The 17149-nt window shown below is 38.6% G+C and overlaps 1 protein-coding gene across 3 annotated transcripts in view; it reads left to right on the top strand.

The window, feature by feature from the left end:
• The window catches only part of RSRC1 (arginine and serine rich coiled-coil 1), a 362234-nt gene that overhangs the window by 174311 nt on the left and 170774 nt on the right, over positions 1–17149 (top strand). For all 3 annotated transcript variants that reach the window (XM_079100402.1, XM_079100401.1, XM_079100403.1), the window contains exon 5: positions 6827–6863. In XM_079100402.1, the coding sequence (XP_078956528.1) occupies positions 6827–6863 (37 nt within the window). The remainder of the gene's footprint in view (positions 1–6826; positions 6864–17149) is intronic.

Below are 17149 nucleotides of genomic sequence, written 5' to 3'. Positions count from 1 at the left end.
CTTTAGATAGAGTTATGGTTCATGTATTCAGACTTTTACAAGCTTTGACTGCCATCATATTAAAACAAAACCAAAAAAAAAAAAAAAAAAAAAAACCACACAGATTCTGTATTACAAAAGAGAAGATTCAAAGTTACTGTGATATTAGCTCCTCAAGCCACAGAAAACTGTAGTACAGTGACCCTTTAAAGGCAAATAGTGTGCTTAATGCATGACATTTAGTGTAAAATTTTATTTAAGAGTTACCCTATTTTTAATTACCATGTAAATACACATTTATACAGGATAATGTGTTATATAATAAATCTATGTAATATTTTATTTATTAAGGACTTGGTCATTGAAATAATGCCTTAATACTATTTCAGATCTATGCATTATGGTTCATGAGTGTTTTATAACAAAACTCATGGGAATTTTGGCTTGTTCTATGAAATGGTTTTGATTTATATTTATTTGAAGTTTCTACTCTTCTCCATAAAGGTCACTTTTCTTTTGGATATTCTTTACTTATTAAATGTATTTAAAAATATCACTTTTATAAGCAAATTTATCATAGATTTTGGATTGATTTACTAGGGAATGATCAGAATAATTGCTTAACTTTTAGTATGAGAAGCAGGTAATTAAATTTTTTCTAAGCTAATATTTTGACAAGTATGTATACAAAATGCTGAGTATAAAAGAGAATGCCATAATCAGAAGAATATGATTTTTTTTTTTTTTTAAACAAAGCCAGTATTAATTGTGGTCCTTGATCTGAGTCCCTTATTCCATTAAACATCTGCAGGATCACTTGGTGCACTTCCTTCCTAGTACGGCCAGGTCTGAACAGAACTCACCTTGTCTTTACAGGTTTGGTAAGGGGATGTCAGTTTTATCATAGCTGTAGTTTTTGGGTTTGGAACATGTTTATTTTTGCAAAATAATGGAATTTGTTTGCAACAGAGGTCAAATGATATCTAACTTTTAGTTTTTCTCTTGCCTGCCATGGCATAATTGAAGATTGAGGGTGACAGGCGCCACGTGGTTTAGTCAGGACAGCCTCGCCTTGTCCCTGACAGTTTCAAAATGTCTGCCTCATACGTGTTGAGCACTGTGTTTCCTGCTTCAGAGCCTTGTGTGTGCCAGCATTACGATCTGTGCTGCCTCAACTACAAATTGGATGAGCAGCCCAGGACACTTTTTCAATATTATTACATTAAACCAAGTGGATTTTGATTGATAACCTAATATTCAGCTAATGTAGAACATCAATCATGGCAAGTATATTAATTATTTAATATTGCAGTCTAATTCAGAAATCGATGTGCTGCATGAGGGGAAGGGAAACTCATGGTTCCCAGAAGATTTAAGACAGGGAATGATTAAAAAAAGACCTGCTGTACTCCTGTGTGTTAGTTCGATACAAATCTTTATTCATTTGCCAATAATCCCTTCCCATTTTCCACTTCAGGACCATTTTATCAGTTTTGAGACCTATAATTGAATTAAGTCTGCTTTCAGCACAGGGCAAGAGGAGTTGCACCAGTATTGATGAAGCCGTGACAGCGGCAGCTCTAGAGACAGGCCAGGCAGAGGACAGGTTTTACTACAAGGTCCTGCCGGCCACCAGCATCTTGGTCTGGTCCCTCTGTTTATAAAAACTCACCAGGACTGTGGGAATCACCTCCAAGACTGGTATCTAAGCTCCAGCGGCCATGACGTCCTTTCTTTCACACCTTTACTCTCTCACTGACTCTTCACAGCACTCAGGTGTCATGTAGTCCTCAGGTCTGAGCCTCAGGGCTGCATGGTCATCCAAGTTCCTTGCTTGACTGCTTTGTAGTTGAGTTCAAGTTCAGATTTAGGTGTTCTGCTTTTGGCACCAGGATTATGTACAGTGCCTTCTTGTGTTTTGCTTAAGTATGCAGGATTTTTTGTTGTTTTGAAATAAATGGTCACGTTGCTTTGTCTTTTTGCCCAAGGTACGAGTAAATAACTTTTAGGGAGAATTTGCTCAGACTTTGGTGTCCCAGTGATATGTGTTAAGCTTTGTATGTGTGCAGCCCATGTAGATATCAACGAAAACTCCTCGAGCCATTGTGCTTTTTCCTCAAGTAGAATATCCTTTTTTGTGTGTATGTATGTATTTGGAGGGGACAGGAACTGCAGTGTATTTTGTCATTGGAGTTTCCTCTTGTCTTTCTTTTGGTTAATATTTGCCTGCTTGTGGTTTTTCCTATTCCATTTTAAAAACCTTTCTGAATCCTTTTGTAGTACCGTCTCTTGTCAATAACATGTTGCTGGACTTAGCGGTGAGTCTTCTCTGGGCTTTCCCCTAGATGGAGAGGAGGGCCTTCCTTTAACTTTCTTCTTGGCCATCGGTTGCTCGCATCCGTAAATGCTGAGTTCTAGGCCAGCCCTCCTGCCTGCTCTGTCTTATTGCTTCTTCCAGAGTTTCTTTTTCTTCTTGCTGCATTACCTTCCCCAAGACTTCTTTCAAATGATCTTGTTATGTGGTGAATTTTCTGGGCCTTATATGCTGAGAATCAGTTTTTTCCTTCTATTTAAACAGTAGCTTAGTAGCTGGGTATAAATTCTAGATCCCTAGTTCTTTTTCTTGAACACATTATCTTGGGAGTTGTGACTCCATTGAGTGTTGACATATCTGACATTGGTGCTACTATTCCTTTATGGAGGGGTCTCTCTCTCTCCTTTTTTTTCCTAAAAGCATTTAAGATCCATAATACTCTTAGGTGCTCTTTTAATATGCTTTGCTGTGAATTTTTCTATAATTATCCTGTTCAACACTCCATGTGCCCTTCCAATCTGAGATTTGAAAATTTTTTTTGTCTGGGAAATTCCTACCATTTCTTAAAACATTTCTTACTTTTCATTCTATCTTTGGTCTTCTGTGATTTCTGTGATGTAGATGTGAATGCTCTACTCCTGTTTTTTACTTTATCTTCTGCCTGTTTTGTTTTCCCACGCCATCGTTAGGCCTTCTTGAGTAGCTCTTCCATGCAGGTTCTCATCTCATTGATTTGTCCTCTGTGCTTAATATGCTTTTAATCTACTGCTGAGTTCTTTCTTTCAGGCTGTTCTATTTTAATACCTACAGTCACATGTTAATTCATACTTGCATTTTCATACTTATATGAATCTACAAATGACACACGATTCTCCAAATCTTCTCTTTAAGATATACTTAAAGAATACTCTTGTTCGATCTCTTCTGTTTTCTCTAGGTGAATTCCTTTTATTTGCCTTTCCCCCATTCCTATGTTCACACACCTTGAAGTTTTCCTTGTGTTTCCTTGGAGCATTCGGTTGCCGTGGCTACTAACTTGACCTAAAGGGAGAGGAGAAAGCTGAGGTTCTGTCTTGGCCTCTTCTGGGTTAGCTTGAGAATGGGGATGGAAAGCCTCTCGCTTTCTAGTCTGTCCTCAGCCTCTTCCCATTGTGTCTTCTCCACCTTCAGAAACAGGACTGAAGCCAAAGCAAAGGCCCTGCCTGCCCTACGCCTGAGTTTGTGCTGCACATGTGCCCACACACATCTGCTATTCCTGTGCCAGGCAACACTGGCTCTTGCAAAGTGCCTGGTCTTGTGTGGGTTGGGGTGGGTAGGGGCTGGAGAGAGCCCTCAGAGGCCTGGGCTGCTTGCTGCTGACTCTTCATCCAGCTTTGTCTCAGGATGGTCAAATTCAGTCCGTTCTTGGCAGTCACACATTCTAATTCAGACACTGTTAGTGGTACTAGAATAGAAGGATTAAGATGTAGTGCATGCCCACAAAGAGTTCCACTCCAGTGGCATCAGTGGGGAAAAGACACATTCACAGTGAATTGTGATGTCCCATGATGGTACCTGCCCAGTGTGTGAAGGGAGCATGCAGGAAGATTTCCATGGTAGGGAAAGAGGAATTTGCTTGGTGGAGATGCTGTTTAACCTGAGTCCTGGAGGATGTTCTTTGTTTGTTTGCTAGCTTGATGAGGAGACTGAGAAGAGAATGGGAGAAAGGGAACATTTTGGGTGGAAAAGATTAAGTGGGTTAATAGTGAGTGAAACCAGGTGAACAGTTCATCATTTCCACTGCTATAACTTCCTGTTGTATGTAAGCTATGTACAGGCAAGATACAGGTAGTAAGGAAGCTGCTAATAGGTTTTTAAGAAAGGCATTGACATGACCAAGCATACATTTGCAAAACATTGAAGTATTATGGAGAATGCAGTGACCTAGAGCAAGGCAGGGGCTGTTGAGACCCGTTAAGACGCTGTTTCAGTAATGTAGGTGAGGAAAGAGAACCTGAAGCAATAGCTATAGGGATGGAAAGAAACACTTAGATCAGAATTATCCTGAAGAATTTGGATCCTGGTTGGTCATCTTCAGTGACCTTTGGTAGTAAAAGGAGACTGGTCAAAAAAGGATGCCTAGTTTTCTCTGAGCTATGCCATTCAAAATACATATCTTCAAGATAACCTTTAAGAATAATTTGGAAACATAGGAAGGCAATAACCTACCCATTCTTTTGTTTAAAGAATGCTTTCTTGGGCTGGGGTTGTAGCTCAGTGGTAGGGCGCTTGCCTAGCCTGTGTGGGACACTGGTTTCTATCCTCAGCATCACATAAAAATAAATAAATAAAGTAAAGGTACTGTGTCCATTTACAACTGAAAAAAAATTTTTTTTAAAAAGAATAGTTTCTTATCCTTAGTTCCAAAATGCAAATAGGTCGAAAAACTGGGAGATTATCCCTAACTTTGTGAGAAACTCAGTTGACAGCACTGTCTCTTTCAGAACTATCAATGTGTATGAAGATGACATATGGTGTGCACAGGTGCCTTGTTACCTTTCTAAAAGCCAGGCATGCCTAGCCCCAGCAGTTTGTGCCTTAAATCTGAGGGGTTTCTCCTTTTTGTATTGTAGCATTGTATTCAAGGAAGAACCACTGTGTGACAGCGTAGCCATGGGGAAAGGTGGAGTGTATATGTCCTCTTAGGACCAGCTCCAAGGCAGAATGCCTGGGAGGACCCGACCACAGGAGAGCAGCAGACACAGACACACAGAATCTCCTCAGAGGGCTGAACGAAGAGCGGCCGTGATGGAGAACTGGGGCTCAGAAGTGGGAGGGAGACGTCATTCAGTTGTGTGCGTGCAGTGTATGTGTGACACACACACGTTGTCTGTCCTGTTCAGATGTTTACTATGTATGTTATTTTTTTTTTGCTTGTTTAAATTTTACATTATGCAAATAACTATGAGAATATCCTTGTGAAAACTCAGATTCATTGGAATTCCAGCTCCACTAAACACATTAATTTTGTAATAGTAAAGTTTAAAATGATTATTTATACAGACAGTAGCCTTCTCTCACACCTTGTGGTAATTGATTCCTGTCATTTGTCATTACGACTGTGATGACATTAGAGCTTAGAGAATGGATTTCAGAAGATTGCCAGGAGCAGGAAATAGAGGATGGCTGAAGACGGGTGCCAGTGAGCACAGGTGGGAACTTACTCCTGGGGTGCCAGGCGGGCAGTGAGAGTGGAGGGCAGAGGGCAGCCCTGTGTGTAGCTCTGCAGCAGCAGAGCTGCAGGGAACAAAGGTCGGGTATTTGGGAAGATAGTTCAGCAAGTCAAGGAAAAGGAGCCAAGTATTATTTTTGAGCAAAGAAAAAATAGGAAACAAATAGAAAAGCAAGGGGACTCTTCAGAGAAACAAAGTGCCATGGGGAGAATAGTAAATAGCAGGAATGTAAGAATGTTGTTTATTGTTGAAGGTTTCATAATTACTTTCTGCAATGTGGTAGATACAATTTCATGTTTAAAAAAAGATGAGGCTTGATAGTTATGTTAGAACTAAAATATTGCTTGTTTAGAGTAAGAAAACTCAAAGCCCATTTGTCACAAATTGGTCCAGCTGGAAATTAGAAGAAATGCCCAACTATTTGCTCTGCTCTGTGTGTGTGTGCACGCGTGTGTGTGTGATGTAGTAGGGATTAAACCCAGGGGCACTCAACCACTGAGCCACATCCTCAGCCTGCTCTTTTAATTTAAGACAGGCTCCTGCTACTTGTGTAGAGCCACTGCATCCAGCATGTATATTTCAATTTTTTTCGCCATCTATGAAGATACTTGTGTTTATAGTTATATCAACAGTTTTTTTTTTTACAGTGAGAAGCAAGAAATTAAATACTTAAAATATATTATGATGCTTAATGTTTGTGTTTTATTTGCTGACATTTTATTTCTTTATATTACAGCAATCTTAGGTCATGATTTGTAGTGCACTAAATTAATAAAATCAATGTCAGGAAAATTTTGTTAAGATGTACTTAACTGTGTAGTTAGTAGTCACAAACATATTTTTTACACGTGTATTCTTTATGTAAAAGTACAACCATTGATGGATGAAGATTTGATAAAGCAAATCAAGTACAATGTCAATTCTAAGATTCAGATGATGGATACAATCTGAAATGATGTTTTCATAAGAAATGTTGGAAATAACCATAACTGCTAATGAAAAAGCTGATGTGAAATGAGCATATTATCGTGAATAGTAAAATAATCATATACTTGACTTTTTTTTGTTCTCCATTGACTTTGAAAAATCTGAAACATTTTTTTCTGTTAGTGAAATACTAGTTTTAGAGATAGTACTGTTTGATATAAATAATTTGTTCCCTTTTGGTAGAAATTGTTTTGTCTTGAAAAACAGCACTGTTGTGAACATTAGTAAAGATAGATGAATAAGTGTGAGGGTTTATAAAGCAGTTTTGAGATAAACATAAATTGGAGCAGACAAGGGTTTAGCAACTATTTAGAACTTTATTCTTCTATTTTAGGGAATCTGGAAACATCAAAGCTGGATTAGAACATCTGGTAAGTTCTCATTTTCTCTTGAACATTTGCATCATCTTTGATATCTGCATTCTAAATGAACACTTTTGAATGAGCTTTGAATGCCTCGCATTGAGAAAGTCAACCATTCCCAAAGGGTCAGCTTACTGTTATTATGTGAAGGCACTTACATTTTCATTTATCTTATCATTTCAAGGGAATTAAAAATTTTTTAAAATTACCTTTTTTTTTGAAGTAGAGATGAAATAAAATGAATGACAATCCTTGGATTGATGATTGCTTTAATTATAAGCAAAAATTGTTTGGTGTAGAATTTTTGGCATATCTTGATCTGACAAAAACAAGCTTGTGTTTTAAGAAAAACAATCAAATATTGCATGCATAAATATGGTATGTTTTAGCAATTTTAACAGCTTTGAAAGAAGCACACAGCTTTGCTTCTCCTAGTGTCTTTACTTTATGAATAATGCATTGGTTCAAACTATATTCAGTTTTAGAATATATAATATTTGAGATGCAAAATTTTTGGTTTAAATAAACATTTTTGAAGAACAAGTGAAATTCAAACTGATTTAACATTAAAATCTGTCCATTGATCAAAAATTGGAAGAACCATAGTACTACAAGAAGTCTGAGATTCACAAAGCTCACTGTACCAAATGTTCATTACCATAGTACGTAGTTCATTTAAACAGAGCATAATAAAGTTATGCTCTGGTTTCTGGTCACATCCAAATGTTGAATAATTAATGGTAGAGATTCTTTTGTAAATACAGTCTGAGTACTTTTTTAATGCAAGACTTCATTTGGATATCATATTGTAGCTTTGTTAACTATTAATGTGCTTTTTGTTCTGCTTCTATACAAGCAAAATAGTAACAAGAGGCAGCTTCAATTTTGACTTAAAGGAATTTCAGAGGTAGAAGGGATTTTAGGTTTTCCTTTTAGTAGCTAAAGGAAACAGAAATCCTAGACCTTTAAAACAGTTCCTAAAAAATTACAGATTAATTATTTAAAAAGTAAGAAATAATAACCTAGTTAGAAAATTTGAACTATGTATTTGTTGAGATTAGAAATAAGTAAATAACATTGTCATTATCATCATTAAAAATATTTCTGGAACCTTGTGATTTTTTTATCACTTCAAATTGAGAAGATATAGAACATAAGGGCATTAGAATAAAAATGGTAATTGAAATATAGCATTCCAGTGTCAGTTGGTAGTTTATTATAAGAATGAACAGCCATGTTAATGCCAAAATGATCATTGCTCTTATAAATGATTATCTGTTAAGAAGAATTTTTACTCACTCTGTTCACGTTCTTCAGTAAATAATGATGAGTGGGACAGTCCTAGGTTTAAATTCTGTATTTCTTATTTGGAGGATCTTGTTTTCAGTGGCACCCTTACACACCATCACATTTGGCAGTGACTCTGTGACTCGGGCTGTCAGGAGAGCACCCAAAGTGGGCAGAGGTCTCTAGACTCCTGCTGACCACTTTCACCAAGTGGTTCCAATTTTATTTTGCAGAGTGAACTTGTACAGTTTTAAATAAGATTTCAACTGAAGAAAAAGTTTCCCAGCTAAAATTATTTTAAAACTTTTGACAAAGGATAATTGTGTATTAATTATTCTTCTCAGTTCTAGACCCTAAGTTAAGGGTCCTTTTTAATCTGGGTCATATACATCAAATATATTTCAAAGACAAGCATTTTAGGCCTGAGAGTGAGTTAGCCTACAGTTAGGTAGTAGGAAGCAGGTGGTTTTAATGCAGTTTTATTTAAGTTGTGCAAAAGATTCTGTAACTTGATGTTAGAATGAACCCACTACCTGTGAACTGTTGATATATTTATCTATCTATTTTGCTTTGTGTGTTAGTAAAGGTCAATAAGATCAGTGATATTCTTCATATCTAAGTAGGGTTATGCAAGAAAGAAGTGGGTGAACCCACAGTTATGGCATAAGCATTAGTAAAACCTGCTCTGTCTAGGACCAGTGGACTCCTGAGGCTATGTCTCTCCATTCCCATTAAGATGTTTAGAGCCCTTGCCCTTTAGCACTAGTCGCCCTTATTTGAATTGGGGTGTAGCCAGATACTCCTCAGAGTATGATGGTAAGAGATGGACTTTAAGGATACATAGTATAGAATTAAAAGGAAAAGCACAACCCACACAGTTGAATCAAAGCCATTTTCAGCCTTCTTCAGTTTTTGTCTTTTCCATATTACTTAGTTGGATTTTCATAGAGAATTGGCATTGTGTTGAGAGGAGGTAAAAGCCAGTGTGCATTTAAATAGGATAAGAAAAGCGACATGTAGCTTGTTATGCTTACTGCCAGGAAACATACTTGGTTGGCTGACTTGGCATCCAGTTACACGAGAGCCTGGGAGGAGAAAGCAGGAGCATGGTGGGTGCTCACAACCTCCTGAACCACTTCAGGGCTGGTCTCCTCTGTTCAGTCCTTCACAGTCTTTTAGGACTGTGATTCAGCTTTGGTCCTGCCATTTCTTCCTTTCTCAGTTGCCACCTTTTCTGGGGACTGTCTAGCATGTCGTTCTGCACTGCACCATGTTTTTTATTTTTACATACACTCCCATAAAGTCTACCTCTGTTTTAAGTTCTAGAGAGAGCTTGAAGGTCATTGCTCCATTATCCATTGACAGTTCTTGCTTGATGATTGCAGAATGGAGATTTTTCAACTCTGCTGCGCTCTCTAGTTTAGCACCTGGCATGTATTTATTATAAGCAGGGACCCATGGGTTTTTGTCTTATTAACAGGTTATTGTCACTTCTTTTCCTTATGTATTTTGATGCTCAGACTGTCCAAGATTTATCAGGGAGGCTCCTTTCCAGATGGTGTCTGGTTCTTTTGGTGTTCCTTCCCCTCCCCTCCCCTCCACTCCCCTTTTCTCACACAGGTTATTCCAGGCTTATCTTGTACTTTCCCTATCTCACTCTTGTAACCAGCCATTTCTTTATATTACTCTGTGTTACATTTTGGGTGTGAGGTGCTCCCCAAAGCTCCACTTTTGATGCAGGAACGTTCGGAGGTGAAGTGGCTGGATCGTGAGAGCTGGAACCCCGTCAGTTCATCCTACTTTGAATGGACTGACTGGGTGGTTGCTACAGGCAGGCAGGGCCAAGCTGGAGGAGGTGGGTCACTGGGGGTATGCTCTGAAAGGCAGCATCTTCCCTGAGGACACCCTTCCCTCTTCTTGGCCACCATGAACTGAGTAGCTTCCCTCCATCATGCCCTTCAGCCATGATGTTCTTCCTCACCTGAGGCCCAGTTCAATGGAGTTGACCGACCATAGATGGAACCTCTGAAACCATGAACCAAAATAAAATTTTCCTCCACTAAAGTTGTTCTTGTCAGGTATTTAGGTCACAGTGATGAAAAACTGACTAACATCCCCTGTTTCAATTTAGAGGGAAATGATATTTGGAAATCAGGCTCTGGGCATTTAATGTGATCATTGTTTCTGGGATTCCTTTACCTTCAGGAACTTTCAGTCCCAATTAGGTAGGTAGTAGACTATGGATTGATTGATAAATTAAAATATATACTTTTAGGAAAGCATGATCTTACTGATACCTTCAATCTGAATCTAAACCACAAAACTCTTCCTGGGCATTACCTGCTTCCCACCTCTCTTTTTCTTCAAAATAAGAGCCCTGATTCCTGACAATAGTATAATCGTATAATTCCTTACTTGCCCATTTATATACACTTTAAATGGATTCAGATTTGCCATAGGCATACATTGTGAAAAGTAGCCAACCAGAAAGAGTTTAGGATTTGTGTACATTTCTCTCCCCCAGTGAGTGTAGTAATGTTCTTCATCTGAAGCAGAGTTGCATTCATTTCTGTTTGCATTCAGCTTAAGTGGTTTTGTCTCCATTTTTGTTGATTTGATTATATGTTTGAATATGTATATGTACTGTAAACATGCTTCTGTAAGTCAAAATTATACACAAGGGTAGTTTCAGAGAGATGAATCACTCCCTTCCTTTCCAGATTGTTCTTCTCTACCCCTTGTAGGAAGCCAATTTTATTGACTTCTAGTTTATCCTTTGTACTTTTAAAAATAAACTAAGCATGTTTATGAGTGTGCACATGCATGTTTGTGCCTATGTGTGTATTTCTTTTTTCTTTCTCTTATGAAAAGTAGCATTTTGTATATGCTGTGTGTACTTAACTTTTTGTTTTTGCTTATAAGTGTATCCTAGGAATAACGCCATACTTATTGAATATACCATTGTATTTCTTGGGTCTCTTCTTTATTCAGGGTCTGGGATTTACTTGCATGCCTGACGCTTTCATAGGTGGTGGCAGAAGGCATGAGATTCCTGGGTCAGCAGTAAAGCACAAAGGTCAATGTGCTTCACAGTCATATAGGTTCCTCTTGACCCCACATCCCATGGAGTGGTGTGTGTAGTCAGTGGGTTGTATGGTAGCTGAGAACTTTGAACTTAGGACTTCTTGAAAGGACTACTATAAAACCTGTCTACATTTGCCCAGAGAAAGACATCTTTGTTATTCTAGTCAAGTCGCAAAACTGCTTTCCAGTCCAGGGAAGCTTCTGTATCTGTCTTCCAGGACTGTGTGCTGTACAAACATCTTTGGAAGATGATCCAAAGCAAAAGCTGATGTAGGATATATGGAACTGTGATGCAGAATTGTCTTAAGAACTGTTGTTGTTGTGGGGTGCAGTGGCACATGCCTGTAAACCCTGAGATAGGAGGATTGCAAACTCAAAACCAGCCTCAGCAACTTATGGAGGCCCTAAGCAACTTAGTGAGACCCTGTCTTAAAATTATAAATAAAATTAAAAATAGGGCTGGGGGTGTAGGTCAGTAGTTAAGCACCCCTGGGTTCAAGCCCCTGTACCAAAAAAGACCCCAAACCTGTTATTCTTGTTTTTTGATTATGAAACTTAAGAAGGTCTGTGCTTTTGTTATGGTTGCTACCTTTTATGTCTTTTATGATTCTCTTGCCCTCCTTATTCCCAATTTACCTTTTAATGGCACCTTTGGACTCCCACCTTCGTTATAGCCAGCCCTCCATGTACTTTCTTCTTTCCCTCCCGTTTCTCCTTCTCACGTTCTTAATACTTTGCTAGAACATTCTTATAGTTGCAGTTCCTCTACCCACATTGTTACCTTATTTTAGATCAGCTCTGAGTTAGGTATGTCACATGTTTACCATCACTTTCCTTGCCTATGCTTCCCCTTTTCTCTGCTTTGAGGAAACTCATCTTCTAGTGTGTTCCTCAGCCAAGGCTCTGGTGTGTTGCATTCCCTGAGGTCTGGCATGTTCCAAGCTATTTTCTAGTGTTGTCACTTGGAAGACAACTTGGCTGGATATAAAATCCCTGTCTTGCATTTTATTTCTTTGACTTTCTTAAAAATATTTTTCTACTAATGCCTTGTTTATGTATTTTCTCTTGATATCTCTTGTATCAGCCTTCTTTCCTTACCTTTATTGGTAATTTGATTTTTTTCTGTGCTCAGGTATTACTTTTTCAGTCCTGTTAGTTAGTTTTACTAGGATAATTTTGAAAGTTGATTGTTTCTGAAGTTGACTTTTTCACAGTACACAGTGAGCTTTCTCATTTCCGGAAGTAATTTTCTTAGATTATATTATTGAATACTAACTCTGTTCCATTGTTTTGTTTTCTTTAGGGACTGTGTGTGTATGTGTGTGTGATTTTGCTTGTATTTACTTTCATTCTCAGTTGTTTTCCTAGTTTTACTCAATCTTTTCATTAAAACTTCGAATTTATTTCTCCATGGTCACATTTCTGTTTTTATATTTCGAATTTCTGATATGATGCTCTTTTTCTGACATTTGTCTAGATGAGCCTTATGCTTTGTGATTTTTTTTTTTTTTTTTTTTTTTTTCTGGGGCAGAATTTTTAGTCTGTGGAATTGTTTGGATTTGAATTCTTTTGGCTTCTTACAGAACTTCGTGTGGGGGATTTTATTTCATTTCATCTTGTCCTGTGGCTGTGGTTCCTGGTGCAAGTCTGCCTCTTCTGCAGTGTGGCTAAGCGCAGCTTCTTCAATGGATGATAGTGGCTGTAGGGACTGAGGAAGTCGTCGGGTGTCCCTTAAGCTGCCACCATCTTCTCTCTCTTTCTCACCACTGTGTCCTGTGCCCCTGGCTTCCTGGGAGAAGCAAAACAGTGAAAATGAAGATGCTGATTAATAGCGCCGACCGTCCTGGGCTGCGCCGAAGCTCCCTTTACTTCACAGAGCTGCTCCTCTGCTCACACCAGCTGTAGATCCCTGCTCGGAGTTTTGACCTTTTAGTGTCATATTTTCCTTTCTCTGGGAATGAGTTTAGTTTGTGCTTCTGGTTATCTGTTGAACTTATTATTACTATTAGGCATGGAGAAGGGCCTTTGAATCTTTTTAGTTTAGAAAGAGAAATTCCTGGAAAATGTTGGAAACTGCCTTTTTGTCATTGTTGTTCTTTTAAACGAGGTGGTCAGGATGGCACCATGCCTGGCTGCCCCACTTAGCAACTCTCCAACCTTTGGAAACCCCCTTTGCATTTCCTCTGAGTCCCAGGGAGTCCTCCTGCAGGTGTCCAGTGGGGGCTACCACATAGCCAGACCTGCAGCCACTCCAGGGGCTCAGCGCCATGCTGCACTTAAGACTGGGAAAAGTGAGTGAGAAGATGCTTGTCAGTGTTTGACTCTGTTTTGTGATCAACTTAAGATAATGGTTTTATTTGGTGAAGAATTGTATACAGGTGAAAGGCCTTGTGATAATGGCCTACGCTTCTGTCTGTGAACACGTGGTTGGAAGGAGTAGAGGTGGAAGGTGTTAAGTGATGATGTGCTCCTGCCAACTTTAGGATCACCATATTCTAACGTCGTGGGAAATCAACTTAAGTAGTCCTTGTTATGCCAAAAGAATTTTTCCCCCTCCATGTTTTTTCTACCATATTTTGTTTTAAAATTCTGGATAATGTGAGTAGTACCTCTTGTTGAGCTGCTAAATGGGTATTAAAATGTTTACTTTCTAGAGAGCTTTTAGTGTAGTCCAAATAAAAATGCTTACCATTTTTATTCACATTGTTTTGAAAAAGTATAGGAGATAGAGTTTTGCCATTTGATTATAACAGAGCCATTATGGTTTTATAAGCAAACTATGCAAATGAAGCTATTCTTTCCTCATGGTAGAGGGATCCAGAACAGAAAATACTAGGTTGAACTACATGAAAAAATGTTACTTGTTTAAGGAAAAGTAATAATATGGGTTGTTTTGACTTGAAAGAAAGACTGTAGTGCTGTGCCCACTTTGGCAAGGAATGAAATGACTTTCCCTGTCAGGATGGTGTGTCTAAAGCATCTCTTGTTCTCTTTTCTGAAAAGTCAGATGAGGTGGATTAGAGTGGGCGGACATGGTCACCTAGGTTAGTGCTTCACCCTCGTTAATGTGCATCCGAGACACCTGGAATCTTGTTTAAACCTGAATCTGGAGGAAGACATGAAATTGCATATTTCAACAAACTCCCAAGTGAAGCTAGGGCTGCTGATTCAGGGCCACCAGGATGAAAAAATAAACTAAAAGCCATGAGCCATGGAGCAGGTTTCTGGGTCTGGTGAGGAATCGGGAGCTTACCCTCACACTTGATGAGCGTGATTCTGCATCCTATGAATGGTCATTTAGGGTTCACCAGCCTAGTGTCTGGGGTACTCTGCAGATTTGTAGAAGAAAATTCATCTTCTTTTTCTGCAAGGAGAGGGAAGGACTTTTTTCCCTGTATTTTGGGTTCAGATATTAAGTTGTATTCTTCAGGTCTGGGACTGCACACTAGGAATAAGAACTCCTTGTTCAACCTTAGGTGGATGGTTAAAGAAGTAATAATAAACCTTTGATAAAAAGGTTTATAAGTGTTTACAGCTCTAAGTGGAATTTGCTTTCTATTAATAGTTGAATAGCAAAAGAACTCTGGAGCCATACCTGTGGGTTTGTCTCCCCACAGAGGTCTCGCTTGTGTTTCTTATATTGTGTAACATTTAGAGTGATGACCTGCTTGTCCTTGTGGTCAGGCAGCACATTCTGGCCATTCTGAGTGTTGAAAAGCAACTGTCATTAATAGCTTGTTTACCCATCAGTGGTTTGTGAGGATATTGTTGCTGCTGGCCAGAAACGGAGGCAGGCCCCTTGCCATTACACACTCTTCAGCATGTGTCCAGTTCTGATAAAAGCCCTGTCTTCTGCGTTAGGTTCTTTTACATAGAACTTACAAATCAAACTGTTTCAGTTCTCAGCCTAATAATTTTATTTAACACAAACAATAATAGTTGATGTATTATATTGTGCTTGAGGATTCAGTTAACATACAACATGAACTAGAAAATGCAAAAAAACAAAGAGCTTATGAGCCCTATCCTAAACTCCCTTGTCTTGCTGGTTGCATTTTTAATATCTCGATTGTAGTTTTGTGTGTCTCCACTGTGTTCTGAAAAAATGTTTTTGACAGTTGTCCAAATGAGTTTGAGAACATAGCATCTCAAAATGCCTGACACTACCCTACTCTACAGATTTATTAACACTGGTTTAAAATATTTCTCATCTCATAGCACCACTTAAGGTCTTCAGCACAGCAGATTTCTTTCAGTGTTTGGTTTTTCTCACCTAAGCCAGTATGCACTGGAGGTTTAGGGTAAAAGTGCATACTGAGGGAGACACTTTCCTCAAAATGTGATTGTGAAATGAAAGCAACAGAAGGTTTTCTTCATTCCAGAAGACCAATTCCATAAATTGTTCTCTTTTAATAGGCAAATGTTTCCTATGAATATGTGCAAATTGAAATACCACTAATGTGGATTGGTTGCTCATATCACGTTCTGTCATGATTTCTTAGGCAGTTTCTGGTCAGAAATAGGGCCATTGTTAGCAATCCATTCTTTTATGTTTTGTACAAGTTTGTTAAAAATCGATTCTACAGTAAATGATTAATAAATATTACTCAGCCATCCAAATAGTATAAACTTGGGCCCTTTCCCTGCTTTTCCCAACCTACCCTCCACCTTCAAAAGAAAGATTATTCTGTTCTGTTTTTAAGACAAAGGTCTCATGAGGAAATAATATCAAGCTAGAGTTAAAACAGGACAAGGGGTCACAGAATTTTCATGATGTCACTAGTGGCCTGAGATTTATGTTTAATATAAATGACATTTCCTTTTATACACATGTGCTTATTAAACTTTTTTTAAAAAGTAAGAAGAAATATTTTAAATGCACTGAAGCGCCCACTCCTGACATCCCATTACTCAAGATCTTCCTGAAACTACTACTGTAGCTGAATATCATATTCTTATATTGTTTCATATTCTGGTTCAGGGCACCGTAGGTTCTGCTTCGCTGCAGGGAGTTCCAGGAGGTACCTCGGAGTTCTTTCAGTGTTCTTAGGACCAGCTTCTGGAACTATATAGAGAGAACTGGCAGCAGAGATGATAGGGTGGGTTTCTGTCTCTCCCCTCAGAGCGCTAGGAGTTAGGACAGAAAATGCCTCCACCGTGATGTTGCCTTTAGCCACAGAGTCAGAGCGTCAGCATTTGACGGTGGCAGAGGGCTTGCTTATTTGGGGAAGAACACAGCACAAGGAATCCAAAGAGTGTGATAGGACCCTGTGACCTCCAGCTGGGCACACCACTGCTGGTTCACTCTGATCCTCTCCCTTTTTTCATGGGGTTGTTAGAATCCTGTGTGAAGATTAGTGAAGGATGAGACTTTCTTCAAGTGTGTCATTACTACAGTAGAGAAAGAACTTCAGGTCGCTAAAAACAGTACCCTCAGTTTCTGTTTACTCACCGTGGGCCATGAGAAAATAATGTCCTTTGTCTGCTTCTGTCTTCTCCTTTTAGAAACCTCATTATATGCATTTAAATATCACAATGTAATATGTGTTCCTTGTAATGGGTAAAACAACCTGCAGCATCCTAGTGTTTAGCACCTGCCTTCCCACACCCTTCTCTCTTTGCACACTTATTACACACTAAGTATGTATTACTTAGGAGTTTTCTTACAAAAATGGAGTCATACTATTGATGGTATTTTACACCTGTCAGTTCTGATTTGTTTAGTGCTTGATGCAGTGTACACACATGCACATGTCTGGTTTTTGTTGGGATTTTATCAAAATACTATTGTTATTTTATTTAAAGCATTTATGGGGGTAGTTTGAGAACTATGAACTTTGTATTATAAAGTGTCAGTGCAAATTTAGTTTTATTTCTGCTTTTGGTTAACCTCGATTTTAGTACTCAAGAACAGGCTTCTGGTA

The sequence above is a fragment of the Sciurus vulgaris genome (assembly GCF_902686455.1).
Source record: "Sciurus vulgaris genome assembly, chromosome: 10".
Taxonomy (NCBI): domain Eukaryota; kingdom Metazoa; phylum Chordata; class Mammalia; order Rodentia; family Sciuridae; genus Sciurus; species Sciurus vulgaris.
Note: the sequence above shows the minus strand (reverse complement) of the source record. Positions and strands in the feature narration are given on the sequence as shown.